Raw genomic sequence first — 27,727 nt, 5'->3', positions numbered from 1 at the left:
TTAGCATGTTGAGGGTGTACTGTATGTTTGGGTGAGGGACTACATTACACTGTCTCTGTAGGTAACTGTACTCTAATAAACCCTGTACATAGCTATAGATACACAGAGTTCGGCAAACGTTGTAGACATTTCAGTGCCATGTTCACACCACCCATTCCAAGACAATGTTCCAATAGAATGTTAGGTGTCAACATGGCGTACAGTTTGCTAAACTGTGTGGATCAGTAGGTGACTCTGTCAATAGGCATGCCCACTACCTCCAGACACATACACACACACACACACACACAGAGCTGTTCCTCATGTCTGTGTATCTGCACTGACTGGTCACTGTGTGTCACCCCAACCCCTCATCGCTGTGCCTTCTGCATTCTCACCCCCTCCTCCCCACCACCCTTCCAACTCCCATTCTCACCCCCCGCCCCTCCTTCCTCCCCCTCCCATTAGATTGTGACAGAGTGTTATGAGGTAAGACTCCCTTTGTGTTAGATTAGATATGCGCACGGTGTCATCTCATCTTATCCTGATTCATCAGGACTTCCTGAATCTTTGATGTTTGACCTCAGAATCAGGAAGACCGTTTCTCTTTATCCTATCATTGGAATTGACTGATAGTGTTTTCTTTGTTGCATGGATCACATCTCTGAGTAGCTGTACTGTCTGCTGTCATGTATTTGAGTGTTTTCTTGTTTGTTGTGTTCTTCTTGCATGCTACCTTCTATTTGATAATTGGACTCCGGCCGGGTTGTGTGTGTTGGTTCGTAATGGCTCTGTGTGTGTGTGTGTGTGTGTGTGTGTGTGTGTGTGTGTGTGTGTGTGTGTGTGTGTGTGTGTGTGTGTGTGTGTGTGTGTGTGTGTGTGTGTGTGTGTGTGTGTGTGTGTGTGTGTGCGCGTGTGTGTGCGCGTGTATGTATTGGTCATGTCTCAGGGTTGTGTGACTGAGTGCCAGTGTGTGTTTCTCTGACAGGAGGTGCAGTCATGCAAGGTGGAGATGGGCATCACTACTGACAGCTCCAACCACCCAGACAACAAGAACAAGAACCGATACATCAACATCATGGCCTGTACGTCACTCACTCACTCACACACACAGACACAGACACACACACACACACATACAGACTATTCATTAACCCTCTTTGTTGGTCTAGATGACCACAGCAGAGTCAAACTACTGGAAGAGGGAAAAGGTGGAGACTACATCAATGCTAACTTTGTTGATGTAAGTAGCTCCTCTCCTAATCATTAATATCATCCATATCTATATCGAATACTAAACATGTACGTACACTATGTAAATGGTATTAGTATAGAAATACCGACTGAGGTGTAGTATGGAAGATTGACTGGATGATTGGTTGATTGATTGATCTGTGTGTGTGTGTGTGTGTGTGTGTGTGTGTGTGTGTGTGTGTGTGTGTGTGTCCCTGTCAGGGTTTTGAGCGTACAAGGGCCTACATCGCAGCCCAGGGGCCCCTGAAGTCTGGAACAGAGGACTTCTGGAGGATGGTGTGGCAGGAGAATGTTGGAGTCATCGTCATGATCACCAACCTGTTGGAGAAGGGGCGGGTCAGTTAGTCACACAGACAGACTGCAGGCTGGGGCACTGTGTTAAAGTGTCTATTTTTACACCGTTTAAACAGAAAACATTGGTTCAACAGGGAAGACAAATGGAACATATCTACGTTTGTGAAATGTTTATGTTACTTTTATATGACTGCTTTGACCATTGTGTGACTGAGGCTCTCGCCCTCTGTGATGTCAGAGGAAGTGTGACCAGTACTGGCCAATGGAGAACCAGGAGGAGTACGGTCATTTCCTGGTGACCCTAAAAGACACCAAGACCCTGGCTTACTATACCCTGAGGACCTTTACCCTCAGAGACAACTCACAAAAGGTACCTTCCTGGACACACACACACACCTTGAAGAAGATGCACTGCAGTGCACAGAGCTTGTAGTCTGTTTGACCCTGCCGGCTGTGTGTTGTACCTACAGGCTTCCCAGAGGGGACGCTGTGCTGAGAGGACGGTGGTCCAGTACCACTACACCCAGTGGCCTGACATGGGCGTGCCTGAATACACCCTGCCTGTCCTCTCCTTCATACGGGCCTCGACCCAGGCCAGGACTCAGGACATGGGCCCCGTCCTCGTACACTGCAGGTGGGCTGGGTGTGAAGGGGGGGGGGGACTTGGCAAAACTGTTGCTTGAGAAAAGGTTGAATAACACTATGCAGATCCAATGGCTTGGTGCAGGAGGTGGGTATCCAAGTATTCATTTCTGAAAAGGGAAGCGTCGTGTTGTGTTGGACTCTCTCACAAGTATGTCCTGTGTGTGTGTAGTGCTGGTGTGGGGAGGACAGGGACCTACATTGTGCTGGACAGCATGTTGCAACAGATCCAGGACCAGGGAACAGTCAACATACTGGGCTTCCTCAAACACGTCAGAACACAGAGGAACTACCTGGTACAGACGGAGGTAATGCACACACTTACAGGAACAGCGTTTCTCAAACTTGTCCTGGTGTGAACCAAGGGGTGCACATTTTGGTTTTTGCCCTAGCACTACACAGCCAACTCAAATAAGGAACTCATTATCCATTTTTTATTATTTTAATCAGCTGTTTAGTGCTAGGGCTAAAAGTAAACGTGCAGCCCTTGAGGTCCCCAGGAACGAGTTTGGGAAACACTGAATTAGGGTTAATTGCCTTGCTCAAGGGCACATTGATAGATGTTTCACCTAGTCAGCTTGGGGATTCAAACCGGCTACCTTTTGGTTACTGGCCCAACGCTCTTAACCGCTAGGCTACCAGACACCTTTATGCCATGCTTTGATATACACAGACCTGAAAATATTGTAAAGGTGGAAGCAACAAGGCTCTGCCCAATAGGCAAACTCTGAACATATAGGAGCTAGGAGAAGGGGCTAGAGGTTGAAATGCAACCGGGCCCAGCTCTGCTGTCAGTGATGCGAGTGAGAGGTCTCTCTCTGTGTTATGTCTCTCTGGTCCACAGGAGCAGTATGTGTTTATCCACGATGCCCTGGTGGAGGTGATGTGAGTGAGAGGTCTCTCTCTGTGTTATGTCTCTCTGGTCCACAGGAGCAGTATGTGTTTATCCACGATGCCCTGGTGGAGGCCATCGTCAGCAGGGACACTCTGGTGACCTCTGATCTGGTCCACTCCTACGTCTCGGACCTGCTGACCACTGGGCCCTCCGGCAGGACACGCATGGAGAGACAGTTCAAGGTCAGAACACACACACAGACCCAGATGTGGGTTTGTCACAAGTGGAACCCTACACCCTAGTGTGCTACTTTCAGGGCCCTGACTTGGGACCTGCTCAAACACATTGAGGATACGTCATCTCAACCTTCCTCCTTTCCTTGAAGTAATCAATGATCAGGCATGACTTGATTGGTGGATCAAGTATAGCGGGAGTGACGGTAATGTGTTGGTTATGTGGCTGATCTGGTAGTGTTATGGTAATGTTTACTGCTGTCGTGGTATAGCTGGTGAGTCAGCGCAGAGCCAGACAGGCTGACTACGCCGCTGCCCTGAGAGAAGGAAACGATGACAAAAACAGGACCTCCTCTCTCATGCCGGGTGAGTTGAAGTAGCCAAACACACACAACATGAAATGGTTGGTTAGAGACAGCCATTCGGTCGATACCAGGAAGAGGGTCTCCTTCATCTCTGTCTTACCCCAGCGGAGAAGAGAAATAGACAAAATAACATTTTGATTCAGAGTAATACAAAAATGGAATAGTTTATCTGGGCAAACCAGAAGTCTTTCAATAAATACATTCAAGCAATACTTTAGGACCACTTGAAAATAATAGATTGGGATGTGTGTTTCTGTGTGTGCTGCAGTGGAGAGGTCCAGAGTGTGTCTGTCATGTCCAGTGGAAGGAGAATCTTCAGACTACATCAACGCCTCCTATATCATGGTAAGAACAAGGTTGTCCATTTATAGAGCATTCACAGGGTCTTCATAAACACTACATACACTGTGTACAAAACATTAGGAACTGCTCTTTCCATGACATAGACTGACAAGGTGAATCCAGGTGAAAGCAATGATCCCTTATTGATGTCGCCTATTAAATCCACATCAATCAGTCTAGAGGAAGGGGAGAGGACCTGTTAAGAAAGGATGTTAAGCCTCGAGACAATTGAGACATGGATTGTGTATGTGTACCATTCAGAGGGTGAATGGACCAGACAAAATATGTAAGTGCCTTTGAAGAGGGTATGGTATTAGGTGCCAGGGGCACCGGTTTGAGTGTGTCAAGAACTGCAATGCTACTGGGTTTATCACGCTCAACCGTTCCCCTTGTTGATCAAGAACGGTCCACCACCCAAAGTATTGTACATCCAGCCAACTTGACACAACTGTCCCTGAGGATCGCTTTCGACACCTGATTTCGACACCATGCCCCGACGAATTGAGGCTGTTCTGAGGGCAAAAGGGGTGCAAAAGGTGTTCCCAATGTTTTGTACACTCATAAATCATGTAGAAGAAAAGTCATATGTGTGTTCCAGATTCATGTTGTTTATTTTGACTGCGTCTGTGCTGTGTTCCAGGGTTACCACAAGAGCAGGGAGTTTATCCTGACCCAGTCTCCTCTCCCCTCCACTGTCTCGGACTTCTGGAGAATGGTCTGGGACCACAACTCACAGCTCATCATCTCCCTGCCTGACACACACACAGCACAGGTAGCACTACACACACACACACACAGGTCAACAGTTTCACACCTATAACGCTGTCTCGATTGTGTCCTATCAGCGCGAGGGGGAGGAGTCGTGTGCGTATTGGCCCAGTAAGGATCAGCCAATCAGCTGTGAGGGTTTCATAGTGTCATTCTCTGGAGAGGACCACATGTGTCTGGCCAACGAGGAGAGACTGGTGGTCCACGACTTCTTACTGGAGGCCACACAGGTGAGATCCAACCACACACACTCACACGTGTACACTCGCACACGCACACACACACAGCCCAGCTAGCACATAACGTTCAGAGAACCATATGTTTCTTAGAGCTTGGTGAGAGAAATGGCTGACTTATGGTTATTTTGCATTCAACCTTTCCACAACTTTCTGGGAATGGCGCAGGATAGTTGCTTGCCTTTGAAACATTCTCGGCACATTTAAGGAACTTGACAAAAAAACATTATTTTCTTGGTATTTCATTACTTTAACAGAACATTTCCTAAAAGTTCAAACATGGTTACGTTTCATTTCAATGTTGGTTATGTTCTCCAACTGGTTTGGCATTGGGAATGTTCTCAGATAGTTGAGAGAACGTTAAGAAACAATTTCAGTACTTCAGCATAACGTTTCCTACAGGTTTCCTCGTGGTTCTATTTAAAAGTCATGTTCTCAAATTGTTCCAAGAACGTTAAGAAAACGTCCCATAAAAACAGAAGAAAGTGTTTGTAACGTTCAGAGAACTTTCTAAGAATGTTATTTAAAAATGTAAACATTCCTTTCTCAGCATCAACATAACTCTCTCTATCCTCTATCTTGTTAAGTGTGTTGGCCACGCCCACTAATTGTCCACATCTGATCTTAGTGAGTTCTTGTTTCACAGAGTGTTTATTGGTAGTCTTACGCAAATCTGCTTTGAAACAAAAGTATTTGTTGAAATGTATAACATTTTGAGTTTGCATCCCAATGTCCACTTTATATACATCACAGAAGACTGAAATGTAACAAAACTGTTTCACATAGAAACCAAATTTTTCTGTTTTTTTAAATAATGTTTATTAATTATGAAATTATGAAAAATATTATTAACATTCCACCCATTAGGCAACTAGCAGGTGATTTGGTTGACTGCAGGAAAGGGCTACTAAGGAAATGAATTTCCATGTGTCCTATCTGTGCTTGGAGTTCAAACATGTTTTGAACCCAAAATAATCTTGCAGTGTTATTAAAAGTCGTATTGAAACATTCAGTGAACATTTTTAAGGAAGTTGTTAAAAAACCTCCAAATACCCTATAATTTAATTTCTCAGAGGGTTAATCAAACCTTCCAGGGAAACATTCAAGGAACCAAAGTAAAACACTCTCAGAACCTCCCTGGCTGCAAACTAAAAATAAACATTCCCAGAACAGGCAACATTTTCACTTCTGTTCTCAGAACGTTTAAAAAACGTTCAATTTTACCGGTCAGAAAGCATATTGGCTTTGTTCCCACAACCAATGTGAAACCAAAAACATACGTTCCCACAACTTTCAAGGAACCAAATGTGCTAGCTGGGAGAGATCAAACTAGACACACACACACACACAAATGAGGACCACACACAAACGAGAACTACACATACACACACCCACACTCCTCACTCTCTCTTTCCCCAGGATAACTATGTCCTGGAGGTGCGTCAGTACATGTCCCCCTGCTGGCCCAACCCAGACAGCCCTGTCAGCGGCACCTTCCAGCTGCTCAACATTATCACAGAGGACAGCAGACAGAGAGAAGGAACCATAGTCGTGCATGACCGGTGAGTCACTGCTCTCCTCTGTTCCTCGAGTCTTCTCTGTTCCCTCTGTGTTCTCTGGGGTTGGGAGGTCAGCTGAGGGCCGGTAGGGTGCGAGGAGTCTTATTTGAAGAGTGTGTTAACTCACTGATGGGAACTGATTCACCATATAAAGTGCTTTTTGTTCCAGGAGTAGTTGGTTCCTTCTGTGTTTGAGACAAAGACTTGGGTGTTGTTTCTGTAATTGGTTCATAGCATATTTTCCCCTGTCTGTGTCTGTGTTAGGCTGGGTGGCTCGGTGGCGGGGCTGTTCTGTGCCCTCACCACCCTGGCACAGCAGCTGGAGCATCAGGGCTCTGTGGATGTGTACCAGGTGGCACGGATGACTAACCTCATGAGGCCTGGTGTCTTCAATGACATGGTATGTCCTGGAACAGCACACACACAACACAGAAACCCAGGGAACATAGCACAGCTCAAACATAGACACATACATACTCACACCAGGCTGATTATATAGACTAGACGTAACATAGTAAACGAAAATTTGGGACATTCAAATGAGTATGATTGTTACGTTTGGTATGGTTACGTAAGGCAGAAGGTTACTTAGGTAAAACAAAAGGACAGGTGTTGGTCGGGGTGGATGGGTGGTCGTTTAACGTGAACATCTATCAACCCTAAGGTTGCGTTTTCAAATCTCATCACAGACAACTTTAGCAACTTTGCAACTACTTTCTTCTTTTTTAGCTACTTTGCAACTACTTAGCATGTTAGCTAACCCTTACCCAAACCCTAAACTTAACACTTTAACCTAACTCCTAAACCTAACCTTAAACCTAACCATTTACCCCTAGCCTAGCTAATGTTGGCATTAGCCACCAAGCTAACGTTAGCCACAACTAATTGTAATTCGTAACATATCATGCGTATTGAAAATTCGTAACATATTGTACTAATTGCAATTTGTAACATATTGTACTAATTGCAATTTGTAACATATCATATGAATTGTAATTTGCTAACATGAGCTACAACAAATTGGAATTTGTAACATATCATACGTAAACACATTCGTAACATATCATATAAATTATAATTCATAACATATAATAAGAAATGGATTATGGACATCCACAAATTAATACATACCATACCAAACGGAACATATCACACTCATTTGGGTCTGACGGATTTTAGTTTACTATGTTACGCCTACCGCTGAGTCCAGGTTGCACACACATGCACACACGGTGCGCACACACCTTACACAAACAGCTCACATAGCTCACAAAGTTAGCCTACACTCACACCTGCACACCATACATAGTTAGCTCACTCACACACTGCTCACAAATAGCTCTCACACACCAGAGTGCGAATTACACCATGACATTCGGGGGGTCTCTATTGAGTGCATGCTCTTGCATTGGCCTAATAATAAAGACTTAATTTAAACAGTCAAATGAGTTAACTTTTAATGTGGCATGAACACAACTAGTCATGATATTTTCAACTGATCAAATTTTGTCAAACAAATAACTTCAAAAGTAGGCTACCTGTGCATGTTTGTCCACTCCAAAATATTTCCAGCACCAACAAGTATGTATGCCTTGTGACATCCAGCGATTGCCATTGATAAGGTCTACACTAATTGATGCGTCTTGCTGACAAATTAACCTTTTTTTGTAGCCTAAAATGTCAGGACACCCAAAATGAGGCTGAAACTGTCCTGGAAAAAACGTGATGGACAGCCTAACACACAACTTACAAGACTAGGCTATAATGTGTATTGACTATGAACTTCAAATAGGCCTACCGGTAGCCAGTGTGTACTTGTAAAAAAATAAATTAAAGGTGAGTAAACTCTGATTGCCGGTCGCGGTGAAAACAGTAACGCTCCCAATACTTTCAATGCATTTTTATGAAAAAGGTAGGTAAACTTGCATTTACCTTCCACTAAGCCTAAGCCATAAAAACAGCCCCAGACCATTATGCCTCCTGCACCAAACTTTACAGTTGGCACTATGCATTCTGGCAGGTATTCTCCTGGCATCCGCCGAACACAGATTCGTCCGTCGGACTGCCAGATGGTGAAGCGCCATCAAAACATTGAAGAATGGATAAATTTGCATTATTTAGAGACCTCCCCCCCAAAAATGTGGGGACTTTTGTTGCATTTAGGGGAGATAACATCTCATTCAGGGGAGCTGAGCCCTTTACTGACTCTGTCTTTCACCTCTCCACTCCTAGGAGCAGTACCAGTTCATGTACAGGGCCGTGTTGAGTCTGGTGGACAGCCAGGAAGACCAGAGGGCCCTACAGTCCCCTGAGACCAACGGTTCAGTTCTCCTGGGGGCCACCACTGCAGCAGAGAGCCTGGAGTCCCTCATGTAACCTCTCACACACAGAGACACATACACTCCAAGGAGCACCACACACTCTGGAAAATACACTGTGCTCTATGTCCTTCACTATCTCAATCATCCCGAGAGAGAATATTGCCTTTTTTTGTACCAGTCGTTTGCAACGTGAGCTAGCCACTAGTGGATTGTGATTAATAGGCTTAGCTGGCTACAAAATACATGAGATTACGCATCGTATTATCAGAATAAAACATACTGTTTGTCATGTATGACCACACGTTGCAACTGGCTGCTAGGGGCCGGTATTCTGTGCCTTTTGTAATTCATGTTGTACTTTAAAACTGTTTGATACTATGTCTTTGTGACTAATGCCAAATGTTCTGTACTCTTTTTTTTTTAAAGGTGATCACTGTCTTGCTTAAAGTTTGTTTAAGTTTTTGAGTTACTTGATTTAACTATCTATCCCTTTGAAACGTCTTATTTGTATGTAATTACTTAAAAGGGAAAAATATCCTTCCTATATTCTGTCATTCTATCTACTGTATGTTTCTTCTCGCTCTTGTGGATGACTTGTGTAAATACTGGTGTTAAACATGTAGAATAAGAGATGATCAGTTGGAAAGGTGAAATTATATAATATTATCTCATATTATGTAAATAATAATAATTGACCACTATCAAAAGGCCAAATGTATTTAAACATCTAGATTTGATATTTTACTATGAAGTTGGCTTTCTAGCCATTTACAAACATTACTGCTGTTTATTTTCATCCACTTTTTTCGGGGGGGGGGGGGGGGGGTATTACTGTGATAATTGAGTTCAAATATCGATAATGCTTATTTCTTATGTTTTGATCTTTTTTTAACATTATAAAGTTTGGACTATTCAGTAGTCATAAGATTACTATAAACAGCACTGTACATTTGAACAGATCCATGCTTTTATTTATACTATAATACAAGAGCATTGTGGGTAAAAGTTTGAGAAGGACCTGTACATTCTTGATGAAGAGAAATAAATAAACTAATCAAATCACTTTCACAATCTTGATCGTTAAACTGAGATTGAGTCGGAAATTATACTTGCATACAGCTATACTTGAATTATACATTACATATACATGTAGATGTACACAACACATATACATAAAGTGTATGTAGTGCATAATTGCCTTGAGAATATGCATGTCCGTCCCATAGGTATGTTAACATCATTATAATATAACACATCATTATTATTACATGGCCTATTCGTTTGTCACACACCCAGTGCACTTGACCCGGGTAAGATATGCCCAGTTCCAAACCAACCCCTACCCACTAGACACTAGTGTAGATACATGATGAATAAATACGATCTACTTTAAAGGAAACGTCCAATCAAAAACTATGATGTGGCAAGTGACACTTTGCTTCTTGAAAGCTGCTGACATGCAAACATTTTGGTATCAACAATGGACTAATGTAACAAACACCAAAAGAGAGTTTAAGTGCCTAAGGGGTAGGTGTCCATTTGGAATACAGCAAGAATCAAGGTTAAGCACATATTCCACCCACCCCTCCCTCCCTCCCTTCCCCCGTATATATGTACAAAGTCTAAATCAGATTTTCTTTTGTGCAATAATATAGAGTTATACAAATATAGGCATAAGAATAATCGGAAGCATTTTTTAAATTCCCTAGACTGATCTCTGGTTGAAAAATAGACGTTTAGTTTTCACTTCCCCCTTTTCTATCTACAGCACCACATGGGCTCATGTTTTTCAAGCTATAAGGTATGAAATGACCTGAAATTAATCAAAATGATTTAAAAAGAATACAATCTTGCTTTGGAAGATTAAGGCAAGTCGGACATTAAAAAAATATCTTATATTCAAGCACAGTTAGTATATTATATATACTGTATATATCTATATATATATTTTTTTTTCTTACATATATTCTCTATTTGTTTAGAAAGCAAGCATACCCCGAATCACAGTAGAGTAACGTCACAGGAAGTGTAGCTGGCTCTAAAGTGTGTGTGTGCGTGCGTGTGCGCGCGTGTCTTCCTCAGCTCAGGAGTGGTAGCTGGTTTGAGCATGTACTGCCTCCCCCCATACACCCCTCTTCTCGGCGTGCCCTCCCCTCCACCGCCTCCCTCTCTTTTCTCCTGTCATCTGCCTCATCCCTCTCTCGTGTGTCTGCGCCTCTTAGTTCCCCTGGGAACCCTGTAACGGAGAACAAGTTAAAGAGAGAAGAAAGGTTAGGTACAGTTCCAAGGGGCTGATATTGAAATGACCACCATGCAAGAGTCTTTTTAGGATATGTGTGTGTGTCCTCTCCTCACTGAGTTGGTTCTCTTGCGTTTCCAGCAGTCAGGGTTGAGTCTCTTCTGCTCGTCAGCCAGAGCCTTGGCCTCCATGGTGTACATCCTCCTCTCCTCTCCTCGCATCTTCTTCCACTTCTCTCCCAGGATCACACTGATCGCTCTGAGGGCAGCACACACACACACACACACACACAATAATGTGTTACATTCACTTGATTGATTAGTCCAGGGAATTTGGGGATTTTTTTGCACACACAAATGCGCACACACACACCTGTTGTCCTTCCCAGGGTACATCTGGGTGTACTCCAACCTGAACTTCTTTGCGAAAAGCATGAATGCATTCATTGGCCGCTTGCACTTTGTGGGCGAAGCCCCGCCGGCTGCTCCCGAGTCCTGCTGGCTCTTAATTGGCTTGTTGCGGTGTGTGACTTGGTCGGGGCTGACGGCGCCCCCGCCGGACTGGGAGGCCCTACGCTGCCGGGCCATGCTGCTCAGAACGTACACCGCCGACGAGTCCAGGGGAGTGAAGTCATAACTGGTGTGAACAACACAGGAACACAAAGAAGACTCACACACTGAGATCTGAGGGGCTTTAGCTCAGGGGGACTAACACAGTCTTGAGCCGCGGTTCAAATCCAGCGTGTCACACATGGTTTGTAAAGTACAGAATGGACACTACTGCCGCTATTGAACTAATGCTGAGGGGTTTCACCTCCTGAACGTGTCGAACACCAGGGAGTCGTCAGTGTGGACGGCATCTCTGTGTCCAGGAGGCAGACACACGTCTCCCACCATCACCTCATAGCACGGGATCCCATACTGCACCACGGTCAGACTGGGGTAGAACGACGACCAGCCTGCCACAAGAACACACACGCGTTAGAGAAACACACGTTACACACATACACCTTATACTTTACATACATTACACACACACCACCCACACACCCGGGCCTCCTACCTTTGTTTCTGACGTAGAACGGGTGGTCCAGCTGACACTCAGCGAACAGAAGACAATCCCCACAGGCACCTGGGTCAAAGGTCAGCTTGAGGATGGACTGCCCGAACGCCCGGCTCTCTGTGTGGGACACCAGCCTCAGGCCCTCACGACCATAGCCCTAAGGACAATACAAAACAGAGTTATTGATGGGGAACTTTACTCACAAGGGTCTCATAGGGAGATAGGAGATGATAGGAGACCATATTAAAGAATTTCAGTTAAACTGTATTACTCAGGAACTCATTAGTCCACTGAGCTTGTCATTATTGTACCTTCAGGGGATGTGATATTGCCTCTAAATGAGTATGTACTGTACCTTCAGGGGGCGGGTTATAGCCTCTGCCTCATCGTCTGAGTCTTCGTCTGACACCAGTTCCTCAGCATCCTGCCACTCCACACTAGAACCCTTATGGAACCGCAGACGAGTGCCTGAGGACACAGGAAGAAATGTATAGAAAATTGATTAATGGTCATTACACAACACGGTCAGGTATTCGGTCCCGGAAGTGATCACATAGACATATACAGTCAGTGCCCAGTTTATTAAGTACATCCTGAATTCTTCGGGCATGGATTCTACAAGGTGTCAGAAACTCTTGTACAATCCATGCCCAATTGGTATCAAGGGATCTAACGTGTACCAGGACAACACTCCCTACACCAGTACAACACCAGCCTGTACTGTTGACAACAGGCAGGATGTGTCCATCAACTCATGCTGCTTACGCTAAATCGAGCCAGACGCAACAGGAACTGGGATTCTTCGAGCCAGGCGTTTTTTTCCACTCCTCAGTTGTCCAGTATGATCACGTGCCCACTGGAGCCGCTTCTTCTTGTTTTTATCTGATAGTAGTGAAACCCGGTCTGTTTGCGTCTGTCTACCTGTTAGCTTGCAAGATTCTTGCCATTCTCCTTCAACCTCTCTCATCAACAAGCTGTTTTCGCCATCAGAGCTGCTGCTGACTGGATGTTTTTTGTTTGTCGCACCATTCTCTGTAAACCTTAGACACCGTCGTGCTTGAAAAGCCCAGGAGGGCGGCCGATTCTGAGATACTAACAGTGACGATCATGCCATGCTCAAAGTTGATATGGTCACTCGTTTTGCTCATTCTAACCGAATGCCTCGATATCTGTCTGCCTGCTTCATACAGCAAGCCACAGTCACATGACTCACTGTCTGTAGGGTCAATCCATTTTCATAAAAGGGGTGACGTAGCTAATAAACTAGCCGATAAGTGCATACAGTGCCTTGCGAAAGTATTCGGCCCCCTTGAACTTTGCGACCTTTTGCCACATTTCAGGCTTCAAACATAAAGATATAAAACTGTATTTTTTTGTGAAGAATCAACAACAAGTGGGACACAATCATGAAGTGGAACGACATTTATTGGATATTTCAAACTTTTTTAACAAATCAAAAACTGAAAAATTGGGCGTGCAAAATTATTCAGCCCCCTTAAGTTAATACTTTGTAGCGCCACCTTTTGCTGCGATTACAGCTGTAAGTCGCTTGGGGTATGTCTCTATCAGTTTTGCACATCAAGAGACTGAAATTTTTCCCATTCCTCCTTGCAAAACAGCTCGAGCTCAGTGAGGTTGGATGGAGAGCATTTGTGAACAGCAGTTTTCAGTTCTTTCCACAGATTCTCGATTGGATTCAGGTCTGGACTTTGACTTGGCCATTCTAACACCTGGATATGTTTATTTTTTAACTATTCCATTGTAGATTTTGCTTTATGTTTTGGATCATTGTCTTGTTGGAAGACAAATCTCCGTCCCAGTCTCAGGTCTTTTGCAGACTCCATCAGGTTTTCTTCCAGAATGGTCCTGTATTTGGCTCCATCCATCTTCCCATCAATTTTAACCATCTTCCCTGTCCCTGCTGAAGAAAAGCAGGCCCAAACCATGATGCTGCCACCACCATGTTTGACAGTGGGGATGGTGTGTTCAGGGTGATGAGCTGTGTTGCTTCTACGCCAAACATAACGTCTTGCATTGTTGCCAAAAAGTTCAATTTTGGTTTAATCTGACCAGAGCACCTTCTTCCACATGTTTGGTGTGTCTCCCAGGTGGCTTGTGGCAAACTTTAAACAACACTTTTTATGGATATCTTTAAGAAATGGCTTTCTTCTTGCCACTCTTCCATAAAGGCCAGATTTGTGCAATATACAACTGATTGTTGTCCTATGGACAGAGTCTCCCACCTCAGCTGTAGATCTCTGCAGTTCATCCAGAGTGATCATGGGCCTCTTGGCTGCATCTCTGATCAGTCTTCTCCTTGTATGAGCTGAAAGTTTAGAGGGACGGCCAGGTCTTGGTAGATTTGCAGTGGTCTGATACTCCTTCCATTTCAATATTATCGCTTGCACAGTGCTCCTTGGGATGTTTAAAGCTTGGGAAATCTTTTTGTATCCAAATCCGGCTTTAAACCTCTTCACAATAGTATCTCGGACCTGCCTGGTGTGTTCCTTGTTCTTCATGATGCTCTCTGCGCTTTTAACGGACCTCTGAGACTATCACAGTGCAGGTGCATTTATACGGAGACTTGATTACACACAGGTGGATTGTATTTATCATCATTAGTCATTTAGGTCAACATTGGATCATTCAGAGATCCTCACTGAACTTCTGGAGAGAGTTTTCTGCACTGAAAGTAAAGGGGCTGAATAATATTGCACGCCCAATTTTTCAGTTTTTGATTTGTTAGAAAAGTTTGAAATATCCAATAAATGTCGTTCCACTTCATGATTGTGTCCCACTTGTTGTTGATTCTTCACAAAAAAATACAGTTTTATATCTTTATGTTTGAAGCCTGAAATGTGGCAAAAGGTCGCAAAGTTCAAGGGGGCCGAAAACTTTCGCAAGGCACTGTATATATAGTATATCACAAAAGTGAGTACACCCCTCACATTTTTTGTAAATATTTGAGTATATCTTTTCATGTGACAACACTGAAGAAATTACACTTCGCTACAATGTAAAGTAGTGAGTGTACAGCTTGTATAACAGTGTAAATTTGCTGTCCCCTCAAAATAACTCAACACACAGCCATTCATGTCTAAACCGCTGGCAACAAAAGTGAGTACACCCCTCAGTGAAAATGTCCAAATTGGGCCTAATTAGCCATTTTCCCTCCCCGGTGTCATGTGACTCGTTAGTGTTACAAGGTCTCAGGTGTGAATGGGGAGCAGGTGTGTTAAATTTGGTGTCATCGCTCTCACACTCCCTCATACTGACTGGTCACTGGAAGTTCAACATGGCACCTCATGGCAAAGAACTCTCTGAGGATCTGAAAAAAATAATTGTTGCTCTACATAAAGATGGCCTGGGCTATAAGGAGATTGCCAAGACCCTGAAACTGAGGTGCAGCACGGTGGCCAAGACCATACAGCGGTTTGACTGGACAGGTTCCACTCAGAACAGGCCTCGCCATGGTCGACCAAAGAAGTTGAGTGCACGTGCATGATCCCCTCCCTTCGGAGACTGGGCCGCAGGGCAGTATTCCAACATGATAACAACCCCAAACACACCTCCAAGACGACCACTGCCTTGCTAAAGAAGCTGAGGGTAAAGGTGATGGACTGGCCAAGCATGTCTCCAGACCTAAACCCTATTGATCATCTGTGGGGCATCCTCAAACGGAAGGTGGAGCAGTGCAAGGTCTCTAACTTCCACCAGCTCCGTGATGTCGTCATGGAGGAGTGGAAGAGGACTCCAGTGGCAACCTGTGAAGCTCTGGTGAACTCCATGCCCAAGAGGGTTAAGGCAGTGCTGGAAAATTATGGTGGCCACACAAAATATTGACACTTTGGGCCCAAAATTTGGACATTTCCACTTAGGGGTGTACTCACTTTTGTTGCCAGCGGTTTAGACATTAATGGCTGTGTGTTGAGTTATTTTGAGGGGACAGCAAATTTACACTGTTAAACAAGCTGTACACTCACTACTTTACATTGTAGAAAAGTGTCATTTCTTCAGTGTTGTCACATGAAAAGATATACTCAAATATTTACAAAAATGTGAGGGGTGTACTCACTTTTGTAATATATATATGTGTGTACCTTTGAGGAAGCAGTGCCAAGCAGTAGGTGGCCAGGAGTGGTTCCAACCCATGTCCTCGTCATCAGACACAGAGGAGTGACAGGACACAGCAGACTCACACTCACTACTGACCTGTAGAGTGGAGAGAGATCAGAGGGAATTATCACCAAAGCAGAATCAGTTAGTTAGCTAGATAACTTTCACTCTCAAACAACTCCATATTTCTAATTCATGGGGAAAGACGATCCACTTAATATTCTCAGTAAAAGCAGTGCGTTTGCTGCACTGGTCCAGTGTTGCCACCAGTGCAGCATGAATGTAGTGTAGCATAACGTGCGCAGCGGTCTAAGGCACTGCATCTCGGTGCAAGAGGCGGCACTACAGTCCCTGGTTTGAATCCAGGCTGAATCACATCCGGCCGTGATTGGTAGTCCCAGAGGGCGGCGCACAATTGGCCCAGTCGTCTGGGTTTGGCCGGGGTAGGCCATCATTGTAAATAAGAATTTGTTCTTAACTGACATGCCTAGTTCTTAACTGACATACCTAAATAAAATAAATAAATAAATTACAGCTCTTACCCTGACTCGCCTGCTGCGCTCCCTGTGTTGGCCTCTAGAGGGCAGGCTGCTGGAGGTCAGGGGAGGCCGGGTGTGGGGAGGCCGTGCGTAGGAATGGAGGTTGCTACTGGTGCCAAAGATGTGGACGGGAGTTGACCTTGGGTATTCCAAAACGGACAGTTATGAAGTATTAAAACGGGAGCAGGTGTGTGTGTGTGTGTGTGTGTGTGTGTGTGTGTGTGTGTGTGTGTGTGTGTGTGTGGTACAGTAACAACCCTACCTAACGACCTGAGTGGAACCCTGTAGCAGGGGACTCTGGGGGCCTGTGGCGATGTGAGCTAGCTGTGTGAGCCAGTGTGTGTCCAGGGGCCCGGCCGTATGAGTCTGTGTGTGTCCGTCACGTTCCTGATGGGACACCCCTGCCCCCACTTGAAACACGGTGGGGGCTGTCTGGTCCTCCTCCACCTCCTCCAGTTCCGGGAGGTCATCTAAGGGGAAATTACAGAAATGTAATAACTAGGTTGATCAGAGTTCCTTTAAGGGGTTAAATATGTCAACAGAATAGCTAGAATGAACAGAGATCTAAAAGCATGATGTTTCACAGTAAATCAGGAATGATGTATTTGTATCACTCTGCTTAATGATGTACAAAAGGTGCTTTATAATTTAAAAATATGGTAATAATTTACCATAATATTTACCTGTATAAAGCATAGCCTACATTGCACATCTATAATCACATCATAATCATGACATTGGCTTATGATTACCGTATTCCATGTGGCTGTCACTGGTGGGGCATCCAGGGGAGGAGGGCAGCTGTTCTTCACACTGGAGCAGGACCAATCCCTGGTCTCTACCTGCCTCTGAACCTGGCCCTGGGATATCCAACATACTACTGCTGCTGCTCAGAGGACTCTTAATTTCCCACACCATGTTATAATGCTTCTTTAGGTCATCTGACTGGACACAAACACACAATCCATTCATTCATTCATTAACGTTTTATTAAAAATGTTATTGAATGTGAGCACAATAAAACTGTTATGTGTTACTAGGGTGACCACATTTAAAATACCCAAATGCGGGACAATAGGATGATTTTACGGGACTTTCGCGGGACAGTGTACCCTGGTGTATAACATTGGAAAGGGACGTTGAAGTGGGAAAAAAGGGGGTGCGATGAGGAAGGGAAGGATGAGGGGCTGGGGGATTTTTCTTATGCAGAACCAATTACGCCTATGCCATTTGTCAACATTTGTGTTGGAAATTGAGAGCAGTTATCACAAGAAAAAGTAACACTCATATAATTGTATAAACAACGTACCATCATAATGAGTCAAATTAGTGAGATAACTTTTCCATTCAATTTCGCAACAGCGTCATGTGATGCAGGCCTTGTTTATAAACGTTCCGGGCCTCGCGCATGCGCATTCGCGCTCATTCATTCAATACCGTGAAAAGGACGATAACTCACTCGCATAAGTTAAAATCACGAAAATATCTCACAAATAGTTATACACGGCATCGACAGCTAACTATATTACTGCCGGTTGATTTGGTTTACAACGAAATGATTACATAGTAATACACGATCCCATTGATTTGGAAAACGCAACCTAATTTGCCCAAGGCTTAGTCAAAACACAGAGGTGTCGAGTTGACAGAAAACACCGTTTAAAAATCGACAAGTATTGGACCTTGTGCTATATGCGGAAGCATAAAAGACAAAAACGTGTCACGTGGAGCAAATGTTAATATTTGTATACAATTAAATGAAAGAATGAAAGAGCCTATGCATTCGTCTCTTGCTCAAGCTGGTAAGAAAACTAAACGCCAACAATGAAATTTGTGTGCGATCTGACATGTCATTCGAAACTGAAGAAGGCAATCCCAACTTCGCTTTTTTCCTGTGCACCTTTAAGGTTCTGCTATTTATTTATTAATTTCGTTGACATAAACTCTGTCTACAGTATTTCTAATAAACTTTCTTTTGCAACTCACCAAAACAGTCGCCATCAAGTGAGAGATAAATATTATTCTTTTTCGCAAACATTATTGGTGGCTTCAGACGTCAATCTATGGCTTCTCTCTTGGTAATTGGTTATTCACTAAGTAAATACACCCTCATATTTGTTTGCGCTGTTCCTTTTGGCTGTAATCCATGTCCCTCATCTCTCAGAGATGGCTCTAATTGGACGACTTCGTGCAACTAGCTATTGTAGTTTTTATACTGTATGAGGTTTGGTAACAGTTTTGACTACAATGTCAAGGACTGGCAGACAAAGCCAGTCAAAAATAAAGGCACAGACTGTCTTTGATAAAAGGTTTGTAAACATGCATGCATTTGCTGTTTGCTTTTACCTGTGTGATATACACACCAGATACGTTTTTAAAAGGTTTTCCAACAGTAAAAAAATGCAAATGTTCAATTATTTATACAAAACCTAAGTTTATTGCAATGGAAATTCAAATAACAGTTAAGATACTGAAAATACTCAGGAAATTAGGCGTATTGTAACAATATAACAAGAAAAAGGGGGAAAACTGCAAAGCAAGTGTCGGTGTGGAAACTTTAAAAAAAGATTCAATGAAACAAACAACTGAACTCTGTTTTTACACACAGAACACAAACATTAACACCATGAAACAAGGAATGGCAGATACCTGTTTGTTGGCATAGGTAATTGTGTGCAGAGGTAGGCAAGATAAATCCTTTCAGTTGACTGATAAAACTGGTTTAGAGATTCACTTGCATTGAAGGTTGAACATCTATCTGACAAATGTATTGGCAGGTTAGAATAATGACATTTATGAAATCTCTGGTTCAAAAAGTCAAATACGGTACTAAGCTATTAAGGAGAGCAGTGCGTGAATGACAAAGACAACACATATTTTCTTTCTTAACAGACTGTACCAAAGACACTATGTACCAAACGTAGGTCTAGCAGCAATATGCAAAATGCTAAGAGAATTTCCCTATCTGATATTTCCCTTATGAAGACACCCTATGTTTGTTTCACCTGTTGGAAATATTGAGCTCAAAATCAGCTCTCCAAAACACCCACGGATACATCAAAAATCACATGGGAAAAGACACTGTGTCTAAGAAACATCCGCTGACAATTTATCAACAGCTTATAACACAATAACTAGTGAAAAAAAATGAAGTAAGCAACACAGTCCATGAACATGGCTAAACATGGCTCTGTTTAGACCAACTTCACATGGATTCATCAGGAAATACTGCCCTTTTTTGCTACAGAGCACCAAGTTGTGTCAATGTCCCATTTGATTTAACAAATATAATACGTTAGTTTGACAAATTATTGGCTATTAATTAATGCTCTTTACCAACTAGATCATAAATGCTTAACTCAGGACTACAGCACTATTAAACTTCAATTACAATATGCATTGTTCAATTTAATCAAAAATAAGTTGACAATTACAAGTGAAAGATACACTGAAATATACCACTAGCTCTATGTTGATTTCTTCCTCTGCAAAAACTGTTGTTTTCATAGGACATAAATTGTCCAGACTAAAATGTTACTCTAAAAAGTAGCTAATACACTTGGGAGATAAGAAACACCAAGTATAATCTAATTTCATTATGAATTCATATGCTTGTGGTAACATTTATAGGCAAACAACAACAACAAAAATAGCAACGTCTTTTTAAAGTGTTTTTCCGTGAGGGAAGGTTCAATGCTGGACAATAGATGACCCCAATGTTTCATTTTGAATCAAAAGCCGTAACGTAATTCATCTATTAGACAAACCTGATAGAAGTGTGTCTTCATATGTACCATTTGGATATAAGGCCAGGAATGAATCTGAAGGTTATTAACGAACACCACTATGTTCATGTATCATACAAAATACTAAAACTATACAAATGGGATTCATCTCATATGAAGTATGAGTTTGCAGTATGAACCAACCTCTAGATCAGTACCAGGAGTATTTGGCCCCTCGGGAGAGTCTAGGAGTCCCTTGTTATAAAAAACATCCCGTCTCAGCTGTCTTTGCCGAGTGTATTCTATCACGCCGTGTCGTTGTCGTGAATGCCAGTGTTACTTCCCAACAGCGCGGCCAGCTGCTCGTCGTAGCTGACGACGTTCCTCTTCATGATGTCCATGCAGGGGCCCAGCAGACGCTCAAACGCCTGCACGTCCATCACTAGAACACACAAACACACACACAAACAAAAACACAAGGACAGCCATATCAACTGCAGCTAACAAAGCAAGGCTATTGGATATCATCTAGACTAGAGAGCATGAGTATTGACAATGATACAATTCCTGGAGTGCAGTGCTCCTCCAGCTGATTGCAGTCTTTATCTACTTACCTAGACACTTGACGTTTCCTACAGCGTACGCTGAAGCAGCCCGGGGCTTGTTGGTAACCAGAGCCAGCTCTCCAAAGTACTGTCCCCTGGTGCACATGGCAATCTCCACCTCCTCTTCCACCCCTTCTCCCTCCTCCTTTTTCAACTGGGGGTGGCAGACAGTCAGACAACACAAGACATATAGTGCTTTCAATAGAACAAACTGTGCCATTGACATGCTCGGTAACGGTGCTTTCAGCTCATTTGAACCTGTTGACACTAACTCCAGACATATTAGCATGTCCATGACTGCGTATCAACGGTTTCAATAACGGTAGAGCATCCAGAAGCAAGCCTTACCTTGCTCGTATTCATTGTTATTCGTACTTGACCAGATTCTACTATGTAGAAACAGTTCGCTGTGGCCCCCTGGCAGAACAACAACAGTTAGTTAGTCATTTGAGTAGCACCTCTGACATTTTACATGGACTTTCTCCAAATACAGGGATAATGAGAGAGAGAATTACCTGAGCTATAATCTGTTCTCCATCAGTGTAGGTCTTGGAGGATAGAACATCCACCACACACATCCTCTCAGAGACCTGTCAGGACACGAGAGAACAGTAGTGGTAGCTGCTATAATGCTCTACAGATGGGAGATAAACACGTTTAGATGTACACTACCGGTCAAAAGTTGAGTCACTTAGAAATGTCCTTGTTTTTGAAAAGAAAAGCACTTTTTTGTCCATTAAAATAACATCAAATTGATCAGAAATACAGTCTAGACATTGTTAATGTTATAAATGACTATTGTCTAATGACTACGGATCAATTTGATGTTATTTTAATGGACAGAAAATGTGCTTTTCTTTTCAAAAACAAGGACATTTCTAAGTGACCCCAAACTTTTGAACGGTGTATACCATTATGCATTGTATATACTATAGAATGCAAAGTGTTAGGACTGTGCTACTAATGCATTATCAAGTGTCACTCAGTCAACATCCCTCTCTGAGATGTTCCAGTTTTGCGTGGAATAATCCCAAATTAGTAGTTCTGACTTGTTCTCTAGGAGCTGATTATTATTCACTCAACTAATGGTCATTTATTTGACAATCCCTTGAAAATGGCACGCAGTTGTCAATGGTTTTAGCGGTGCTGGGGGTCTCCTTGCCCCCCAGCAGGCAAATCGAACGCTCTGCACCTTACTGCACCTCACCTTACAGGCCCTCAAATCGGAGGGCCTGTTGTCCGGACCTCTGGCAGTCTCTATGGGGGTGCCACAGGGTTCAATCCTCGGGCCGACTCTCTTCTCTGTATACATCAATGATGTTGCTCTTGCTGCTGGTGATTCTCTGACACACATCTACGCAGACGACACCATTCTGTATAATTCTGGCCCATCTTTGGACACTGTGTTAACTAACCTCCAGACGAGCTTCAATGCCATACAACTCTCCTTCCGTGGCAACTGCTCTTAAATACAAGTAAAACTAAATGCATGCTATTCAACCGATCACTGCCCGCACCTGCTAACCCGTCCAGCATCCCTACTCTGGACAACTCTGACTTAGAATATGTGGACAACTACAAATACCTAGGCGTCTGGTTAGACTGTAAACTCTCCTTCCAGACCCACATTAAGCATCTCCAATCCAAAATTAAATCTAGAATTGGCTTCCTATATCGCAACAAAGCATCCTTCACTCATGCTGCCAAACATACCCTCGTAAAACTGACCATCCTACCGATCCTCGACTTCGATGATGTCATCTACAAAATAGCCTCCAACACTCTACTCAACAAACTGGATGCAGACTATCACAGTGCCATCCGTTTTGTCACCAAAGCCTCATACACTACCCACCATTGCGACCTGTACGCTCTCGTTGGTTGGCCCTCGCTTCATACTCGTTGCCAAACCCACTGGCTACAGGTTATCTATAAGTCTCTGCTAGGTAAAGCCCCGCCTAATCTCAGCTCACTGGTCACCATAGCAGCACCCACTCGTAGCACACGCTCGTCTTTCCTTCCAGTTCTCTGCTGCCAATGACTGGAATGAACTGTAAAAATCTCTGAAGCTGGTGTCGTAGCTGAATCAGAATTAGTTAGGTAACAATAGATAAATGTTTTATTTACTTTATACTTGTCATTAGAATGTCTTATTTTGGACTATACTGTTGGCAGTTGCATTTTCCTTTCTTCTCTAGGGAAAAGTCACTTGGGGCCCAGAGAGGGGAGAGGTCATGCTTGTCTTTTACATGTCTGGTAATATGCAGAATATCAGAAAGGGAGAAGTCAGAATTGAACAGTGTCTTCCAATGTGAATGTATCTGTTAAACCATGTGATGGGGAGATGTCGTGGAAAATTGCAAGATTATGTTATCGTGCTTGTAAGATTATTTTATCATCTTTGCATTGCATTAGAATATTGTGTGTGTGTGTGTGTTCCACTGAGGATGGGCCTCTATGAGATAGCACTGACAGAGGAGATTTACCATGTCTTTGGCCAATAAAGCCTAAAGAGCATCCCAGATAGTGAGGAAATGTCTTGGTACTATGAAGTACCACAAACGAGATTAGAATCTCGTTTTAGTGACCAAACTGAACGATAATTTCTAGCTAATGCTATCTGGCTATGGGATACTCCTCTCTCAAGTAAAAGTCCCTTTGTGATGTTCCTAAGATCTGTGGTTCATCATGTGAGTTGAGAGGGGTGTATCTTGGCTGTAAAAGATACTAAGTATTCTTTTGTAAGCAATCTCAGAATTCATTTATAGACACTGAATTGATCTGAGTCACAGGGCTATGGTGAAGCTCATATAATTAAAGATGAAGTTTAAATAACTCTGACTGGTGTGTGGTTTGCTCTCTCATCATTTGGTAATAGAGGAAATTGCCACGACACTGGAGACTCACATCTCCCTCACTAGCTTTAAGCACCAGCTGTCAGAGCAGCTCACAGATCACTGCACTTGTACATAGCCCATCTGTAAACAGCCCATCTATCTACCTACCTCATACTGTATTTATGTATCTTGCTCCTTTGCACCCCAGTATCTCTACTTGCACATTCATCTTCTGCACATCTACCATTCCAGTGTTTAATTGCTATATTGTAATTACTTCGCCACCATGGCCTATAGACTTTTTGTTTTCTTTTGTTCTACTGTATTATTGACTATGTTTTGCTTTGCTTTATCTTGGCCAGGTCGCAGTTGCAAATGAGAACTTGTTCTCAACTAGCCTACCTGGTTAAATAAAGGTGAAATAAAAATAAAAAAATAAACAGAGTTTTATTGATAACAACCTATAGAGATCACAGTTGTTACCTGTAGGGATGTGAGCAGGGGCAGTGACTCGATGAAAGCCTCGTACATCTTCCTCTTCTTGTGGTTGTTCTTTACTATGATCCTCCTGAACGTCAGTCGGTCCTAGAGTACATACAACATCACAGGCCTCAGATCATTTCAACCAAACACCACATTACATGGTTACTCCAGTAATTAAGTTGCTTCAACACTCATCTGGGGCCAGTTTCACCGTTTTGTCCCGTAATGGTTAAGATTATGATCTCAAGAGAGTAGGCTGATGCCTTCAGACAACCCAGGGAGTGTTGGCATGTTTTGCTTTAGGCATCACTTCTGTAATTCACTCCTCAATCTACTGGGGGGGGGGGGGGGGCATAGTCTACCATTCAAACCTACAGTACGTAACAGCCTACCTACACATCCTCTCATCCATTTCAGCTACAGGACAATCCACTGGTTCACCCTGAAGCCTTAAACCTACCATGCACCAGAGGGCTCCCACAGAGGTGGCGATGATGGTGGCAGCCCTGGGTGTGTTGTACATCAGGGCAAGCTCGCCAAAACTGCCCTGATTGTCATAGGAACCCACCACACGCTCCACTCTGTCTGCTTTCATCAGGATGTCAAAGGTCCCTCTGGGAAAGAAGGCAACATCATAATGATACATTCATTCATTGCATAAGTATTTATTATATGGGAAAATCTACTATCGCACCCAACTCTGGCCAATAGTAGTGCATAATACAGGAAATAGGATGCGATTTCAGACCCATCATCGCCAGTATCAGCAAAGCATCGCAGAGCAGGAGTGTTGACCTAGGATCTGGCCATAGAATAATATTCATCATGATCTAAAAGGCAAAACTGATGCTAGAACAGTCCTTCTACTCTGAGAAACTTTGTGGATATGGTCCCTGGGATCAAAAAGTGCTGCATAGACTGTCTCGTCTGTTTACAATGCCTTGATGAATCTGAAGTCCTACCTTTCAATAACATAGAAGTTGTCCCCATCGTCCTCCTGGTCTATAATGTGTTCGCCAGCCTCCACTGACATCTCAAACATTGCATCCAGTACCTGGGACATCTGCTCCTATTAACACAACCACAGAGATATTTCAGTGACACGGCACACAGCAGCATCCATATACAGTTTTTGTTGACTTTTCCTCAATGCATTTGTTTAACCTATAGTCTTTCCACCCCACTTCACTTTACCGGGTCTAGATTTTTGAACAGTAGAATGTCTTTGCAGGCCTCCTGTAGTCTGTGCCTCTGCTCGTCGGTTTTAGGATGGGTGATCTGGAAGAGAGCAGAGCAGAGCCATAATTAGCATGTATTATTATAGCTACTGTATCAGGTTCAAGTACAGAGTGCAGACAGTCATCTAATCTCCTTCCCTCCCTGTTTCACTCAGCATCTGACTTCTTATGCTGAAACGTTATTTTGTTCTTGATAAATACACAAACGTTCAACCTAAACCATCAACGATGGTTTGCAGTGGACCAGCGGCATCAAATCATTAGCTAACTTGAGGTTAAAGGTTAGAGGTCAACCCCATAGTGATGGAGGTTAAGTGATTTTACCCTGGGATCTTTGTCCTCCTCCTCCTCATCAGGGTTGAATGCTTCAGCACACACTGTGGAGAGGAGCAAGAGTCATCACATTACACTTGAGTGCCTCCTTCAGATTTCACTCAGGATACCAAGAGTGATTCCAACCACACCAAGGTGGTCACATAATCTGCAGTGTAATCAATTTCACACAGCATTGTTTAAGCCTGTCATGTCTCTATAGGTGAACAAGCTGAACTCTAGACTGCTCCTGATACTTGAGTATTGTGTGCATTGAAAACCCTCTGGCTAGCAGACAGACACTTGTGTGATCCTGCTACAGTACTATTAACATATGTGATAGTGATGACAGCAGCAATTGCTGCTCTGACTGGATCAATAGTCCCAGCCACTGAGAGGATATCATTATGCCCATCAAACACACACTTCAGATGTCATTTCCTGTCACTATGTCGAAAACAGTGGAAAAGTGGGTACTTCTGTGGATGCAACATACAAAGGACATAGCTAGAATATCAAACCTTCTTACCTGAAGATCTTCTCAAGAATCTGTTGATCACTGGAGCTAATAAAAAAAAGTTACATGAAGATGTGTATTTTACTATGATACAATGTTCTGGCTTGACATATAGAGAGAGTATTCTGATCTAAAATCACTGTTGATTGTTTTCAGCTAACGTTAGCTAGCTAACATGGAATGAATCAGCTAGCTAACGCTACTGATGCTCACACAGGTCAGGATAGTCACGGACACTTTCAGAACATTCTTTCCACTCCACTGCCGGCCAAAGTAAACAATGGGGGTTACTCGAGGTTTTGGGATGGTAGCTAGATGGCCATTTCCCTTTGAGATTAGAGTTCAATTGCCTTTTCTTGGCCTGGCATCTGTTACCCAGAAGTAAAGTTATCGCGAAAGCTGTCACTTCCCTCTGTCCACGAGGGATTCATGGTAAAATGGTCAGTAGCTAACGTCAGCTGGGCTGACTACAGTAACTAAAGCATCGTAGTAGCAAAACGTTAGCGAGCTTGACTTTCTCAGTGGCTGCCACCGTAACGTCGTTAGCTAGCTAGCTATCAAGGTTAGCAGCATCACACAGGCAGTACTGACTTTTCTAGCAGAACGGTGAGGTTAGCTACCTACGAATTCCTCCTCATCATCATCTTCCGAATCAAGTTGCATTGTCTCCTCGGCAAAATTGACCGATCTTCCACTGCTAACATTATCGCCAGGTCGACCGTTAGCCGAATCTCGGGCATTGTCAAAGGCGGATCCTCTCTGATTCTCCTTCAGTTGGATGAAATACTGCAAGGCAAAGTCCAGAATGTCTCCTGGCTGATTCCTCAACACTTCCACTGTAAAGCTTTGCAACAGCTCCGTCAATCCGTCTGGGATTTCAATACTCATTTCTAATCGGTCTTTGAAGAGTCAGGCAAATAATAAAAATACCGGTGGCTATTTTCTGAATCTAAAAAAAAATGATATTCCAGCTCAGGCTTGTAAGGGTTGACAGCTCACTTGAATAATACGTTCCCAAACACAGCCTTTTGCAACAAATGTTGTTGGCGTTATACCCATTCTCAATGTATGTTCATCTGTAGCTAGCTATAGCTTGCTAACTTAGCTACCGCCTTTTGATTAAATCTGAATGAAAATGGCAGTAACAATGCTAGCTAGCTAGCTCGCATCATTTTGCTGCTGGCTTCGGGAAACCCACGCATGTGACCCAGGTATCCATGACAACC

The 27,727-nt window shown here is 43.3% G+C and overlaps 3 protein-coding genes across 4 annotated transcripts in view; 1 reads left to right on the top strand and 2 right to left on the bottom strand.

The window, feature by feature from the left end:
* LOC139378695 (receptor-type tyrosine-protein phosphatase zeta-like) overlaps positions 1-9,024 on the top strand; it is a 42,204-nt gene extending 33,180 nt beyond the window's left edge. The window contains exons 15-29 of one of the 2 annotated variants that reach the window (XM_071121109.1): positions 448-468; positions 968-1,064; positions 1,152-1,222; positions 1,435-1,569; positions 1,766-1,897; positions 1,998-2,161; positions 2,342-2,477; positions 3,100-3,246; positions 3,510-3,603; positions 3,871-3,947; positions 4,585-4,716; positions 4,790-4,942; positions 6,368-6,510; positions 6,772-6,907; positions 8,740-9,024. In XM_071121109.1, coding sequence (XP_070977210.1) covers positions 448-468; positions 968-1,064; positions 1,152-1,222; positions 1,435-1,569; positions 1,766-1,897; positions 1,998-2,161; positions 2,342-2,477; positions 3,100-3,246; positions 3,510-3,603; positions 3,871-3,947; positions 4,585-4,716; positions 4,790-4,942; positions 6,368-6,510; positions 6,772-6,907; positions 8,740-8,883 — 1,782 coding nt within the window. In that variant the 3' untranslated portion in view covers positions 8,884-9,024. The remainder of the gene's footprint in view (positions 1-447; positions 469-967; positions 1,065-1,151; positions 1,223-1,434; positions 1,570-1,765; positions 1,898-1,997; positions 2,162-2,341; positions 2,478-3,099; positions 3,247-3,509; positions 3,604-3,870; positions 3,948-4,584; positions 4,717-4,789; positions 4,943-6,367; positions 6,511-6,771; positions 6,908-8,739) is intronic. The other variant, XM_071121110.1, reaches the window with a different exon arrangement.
* Positions 9,025-10,434: 1,410 nt separating this feature from the next.
* LOC139378697 (HMG box-containing protein 1-like) lies at positions 10,435-18,810 on the bottom strand. Its single transcript, XM_071121112.1, has 11 exons — positions 18,771-18,810; positions 17,537-17,729; positions 17,047-17,254; positions 16,788-16,923; positions 16,230-16,341; positions 12,485-12,597; positions 12,130-12,286; positions 11,881-12,025; positions 11,440-11,703; positions 11,184-11,325; positions 10,435-11,064 (listed from the first exon to the last, which is right to left on the bottom strand). The coding sequence occupies exons 1-11, from the start codon at positions 18,783-18,785 to the stop codon at positions 11,047-11,049; spliced, it is 1,503 nt and encodes a 500-aa protein (XP_070977213.1). The 5' UTR covers positions 18,786-18,810; the 3' UTR covers positions 10,435-11,046.
* A 391-nt stretch (positions 18,811-19,201) lies between these two features.
* LOC139379350 (cAMP-dependent protein kinase type II-beta regulatory subunit-like) lies at positions 19,202-27,727 on the bottom strand. The gene is made up of 11 exons (XM_071122159.1): positions 27,122-27,727; positions 26,514-26,549; positions 25,997-26,049; positions 25,629-25,712; positions 25,397-25,503; positions 24,895-25,048; positions 24,435-24,536; positions 21,630-21,704; positions 21,463-21,531; positions 21,124-21,268; positions 19,202-20,951 (listed from the first exon to the last, which is right to left on the bottom strand). The coding sequence occupies exons 1-11, from the start codon at positions 27,387-27,389 to the stop codon at positions 20,815-20,817; spliced, it is 1,230 nt and encodes a 409-aa protein (XP_070978260.1). The 5' UTR covers positions 27,390-27,727; the 3' UTR covers positions 19,202-20,814.

Source organism: Oncorhynchus clarkii, chromosome 21 (assembly GCF_045791955.1).
Source record: "Oncorhynchus clarkii lewisi isolate Uvic-CL-2024 chromosome 21, UVic_Ocla_1.0, whole genome shotgun sequence".
NCBI lineage: Eukaryota > Metazoa > Chordata > Actinopteri > Salmoniformes > Salmonidae > Oncorhynchus > Oncorhynchus clarkii.
The sequence above is the reverse complement of the archived record's forward strand: the minus strand, read 5'-3'. Positions and strand labels throughout refer to the sequence as shown.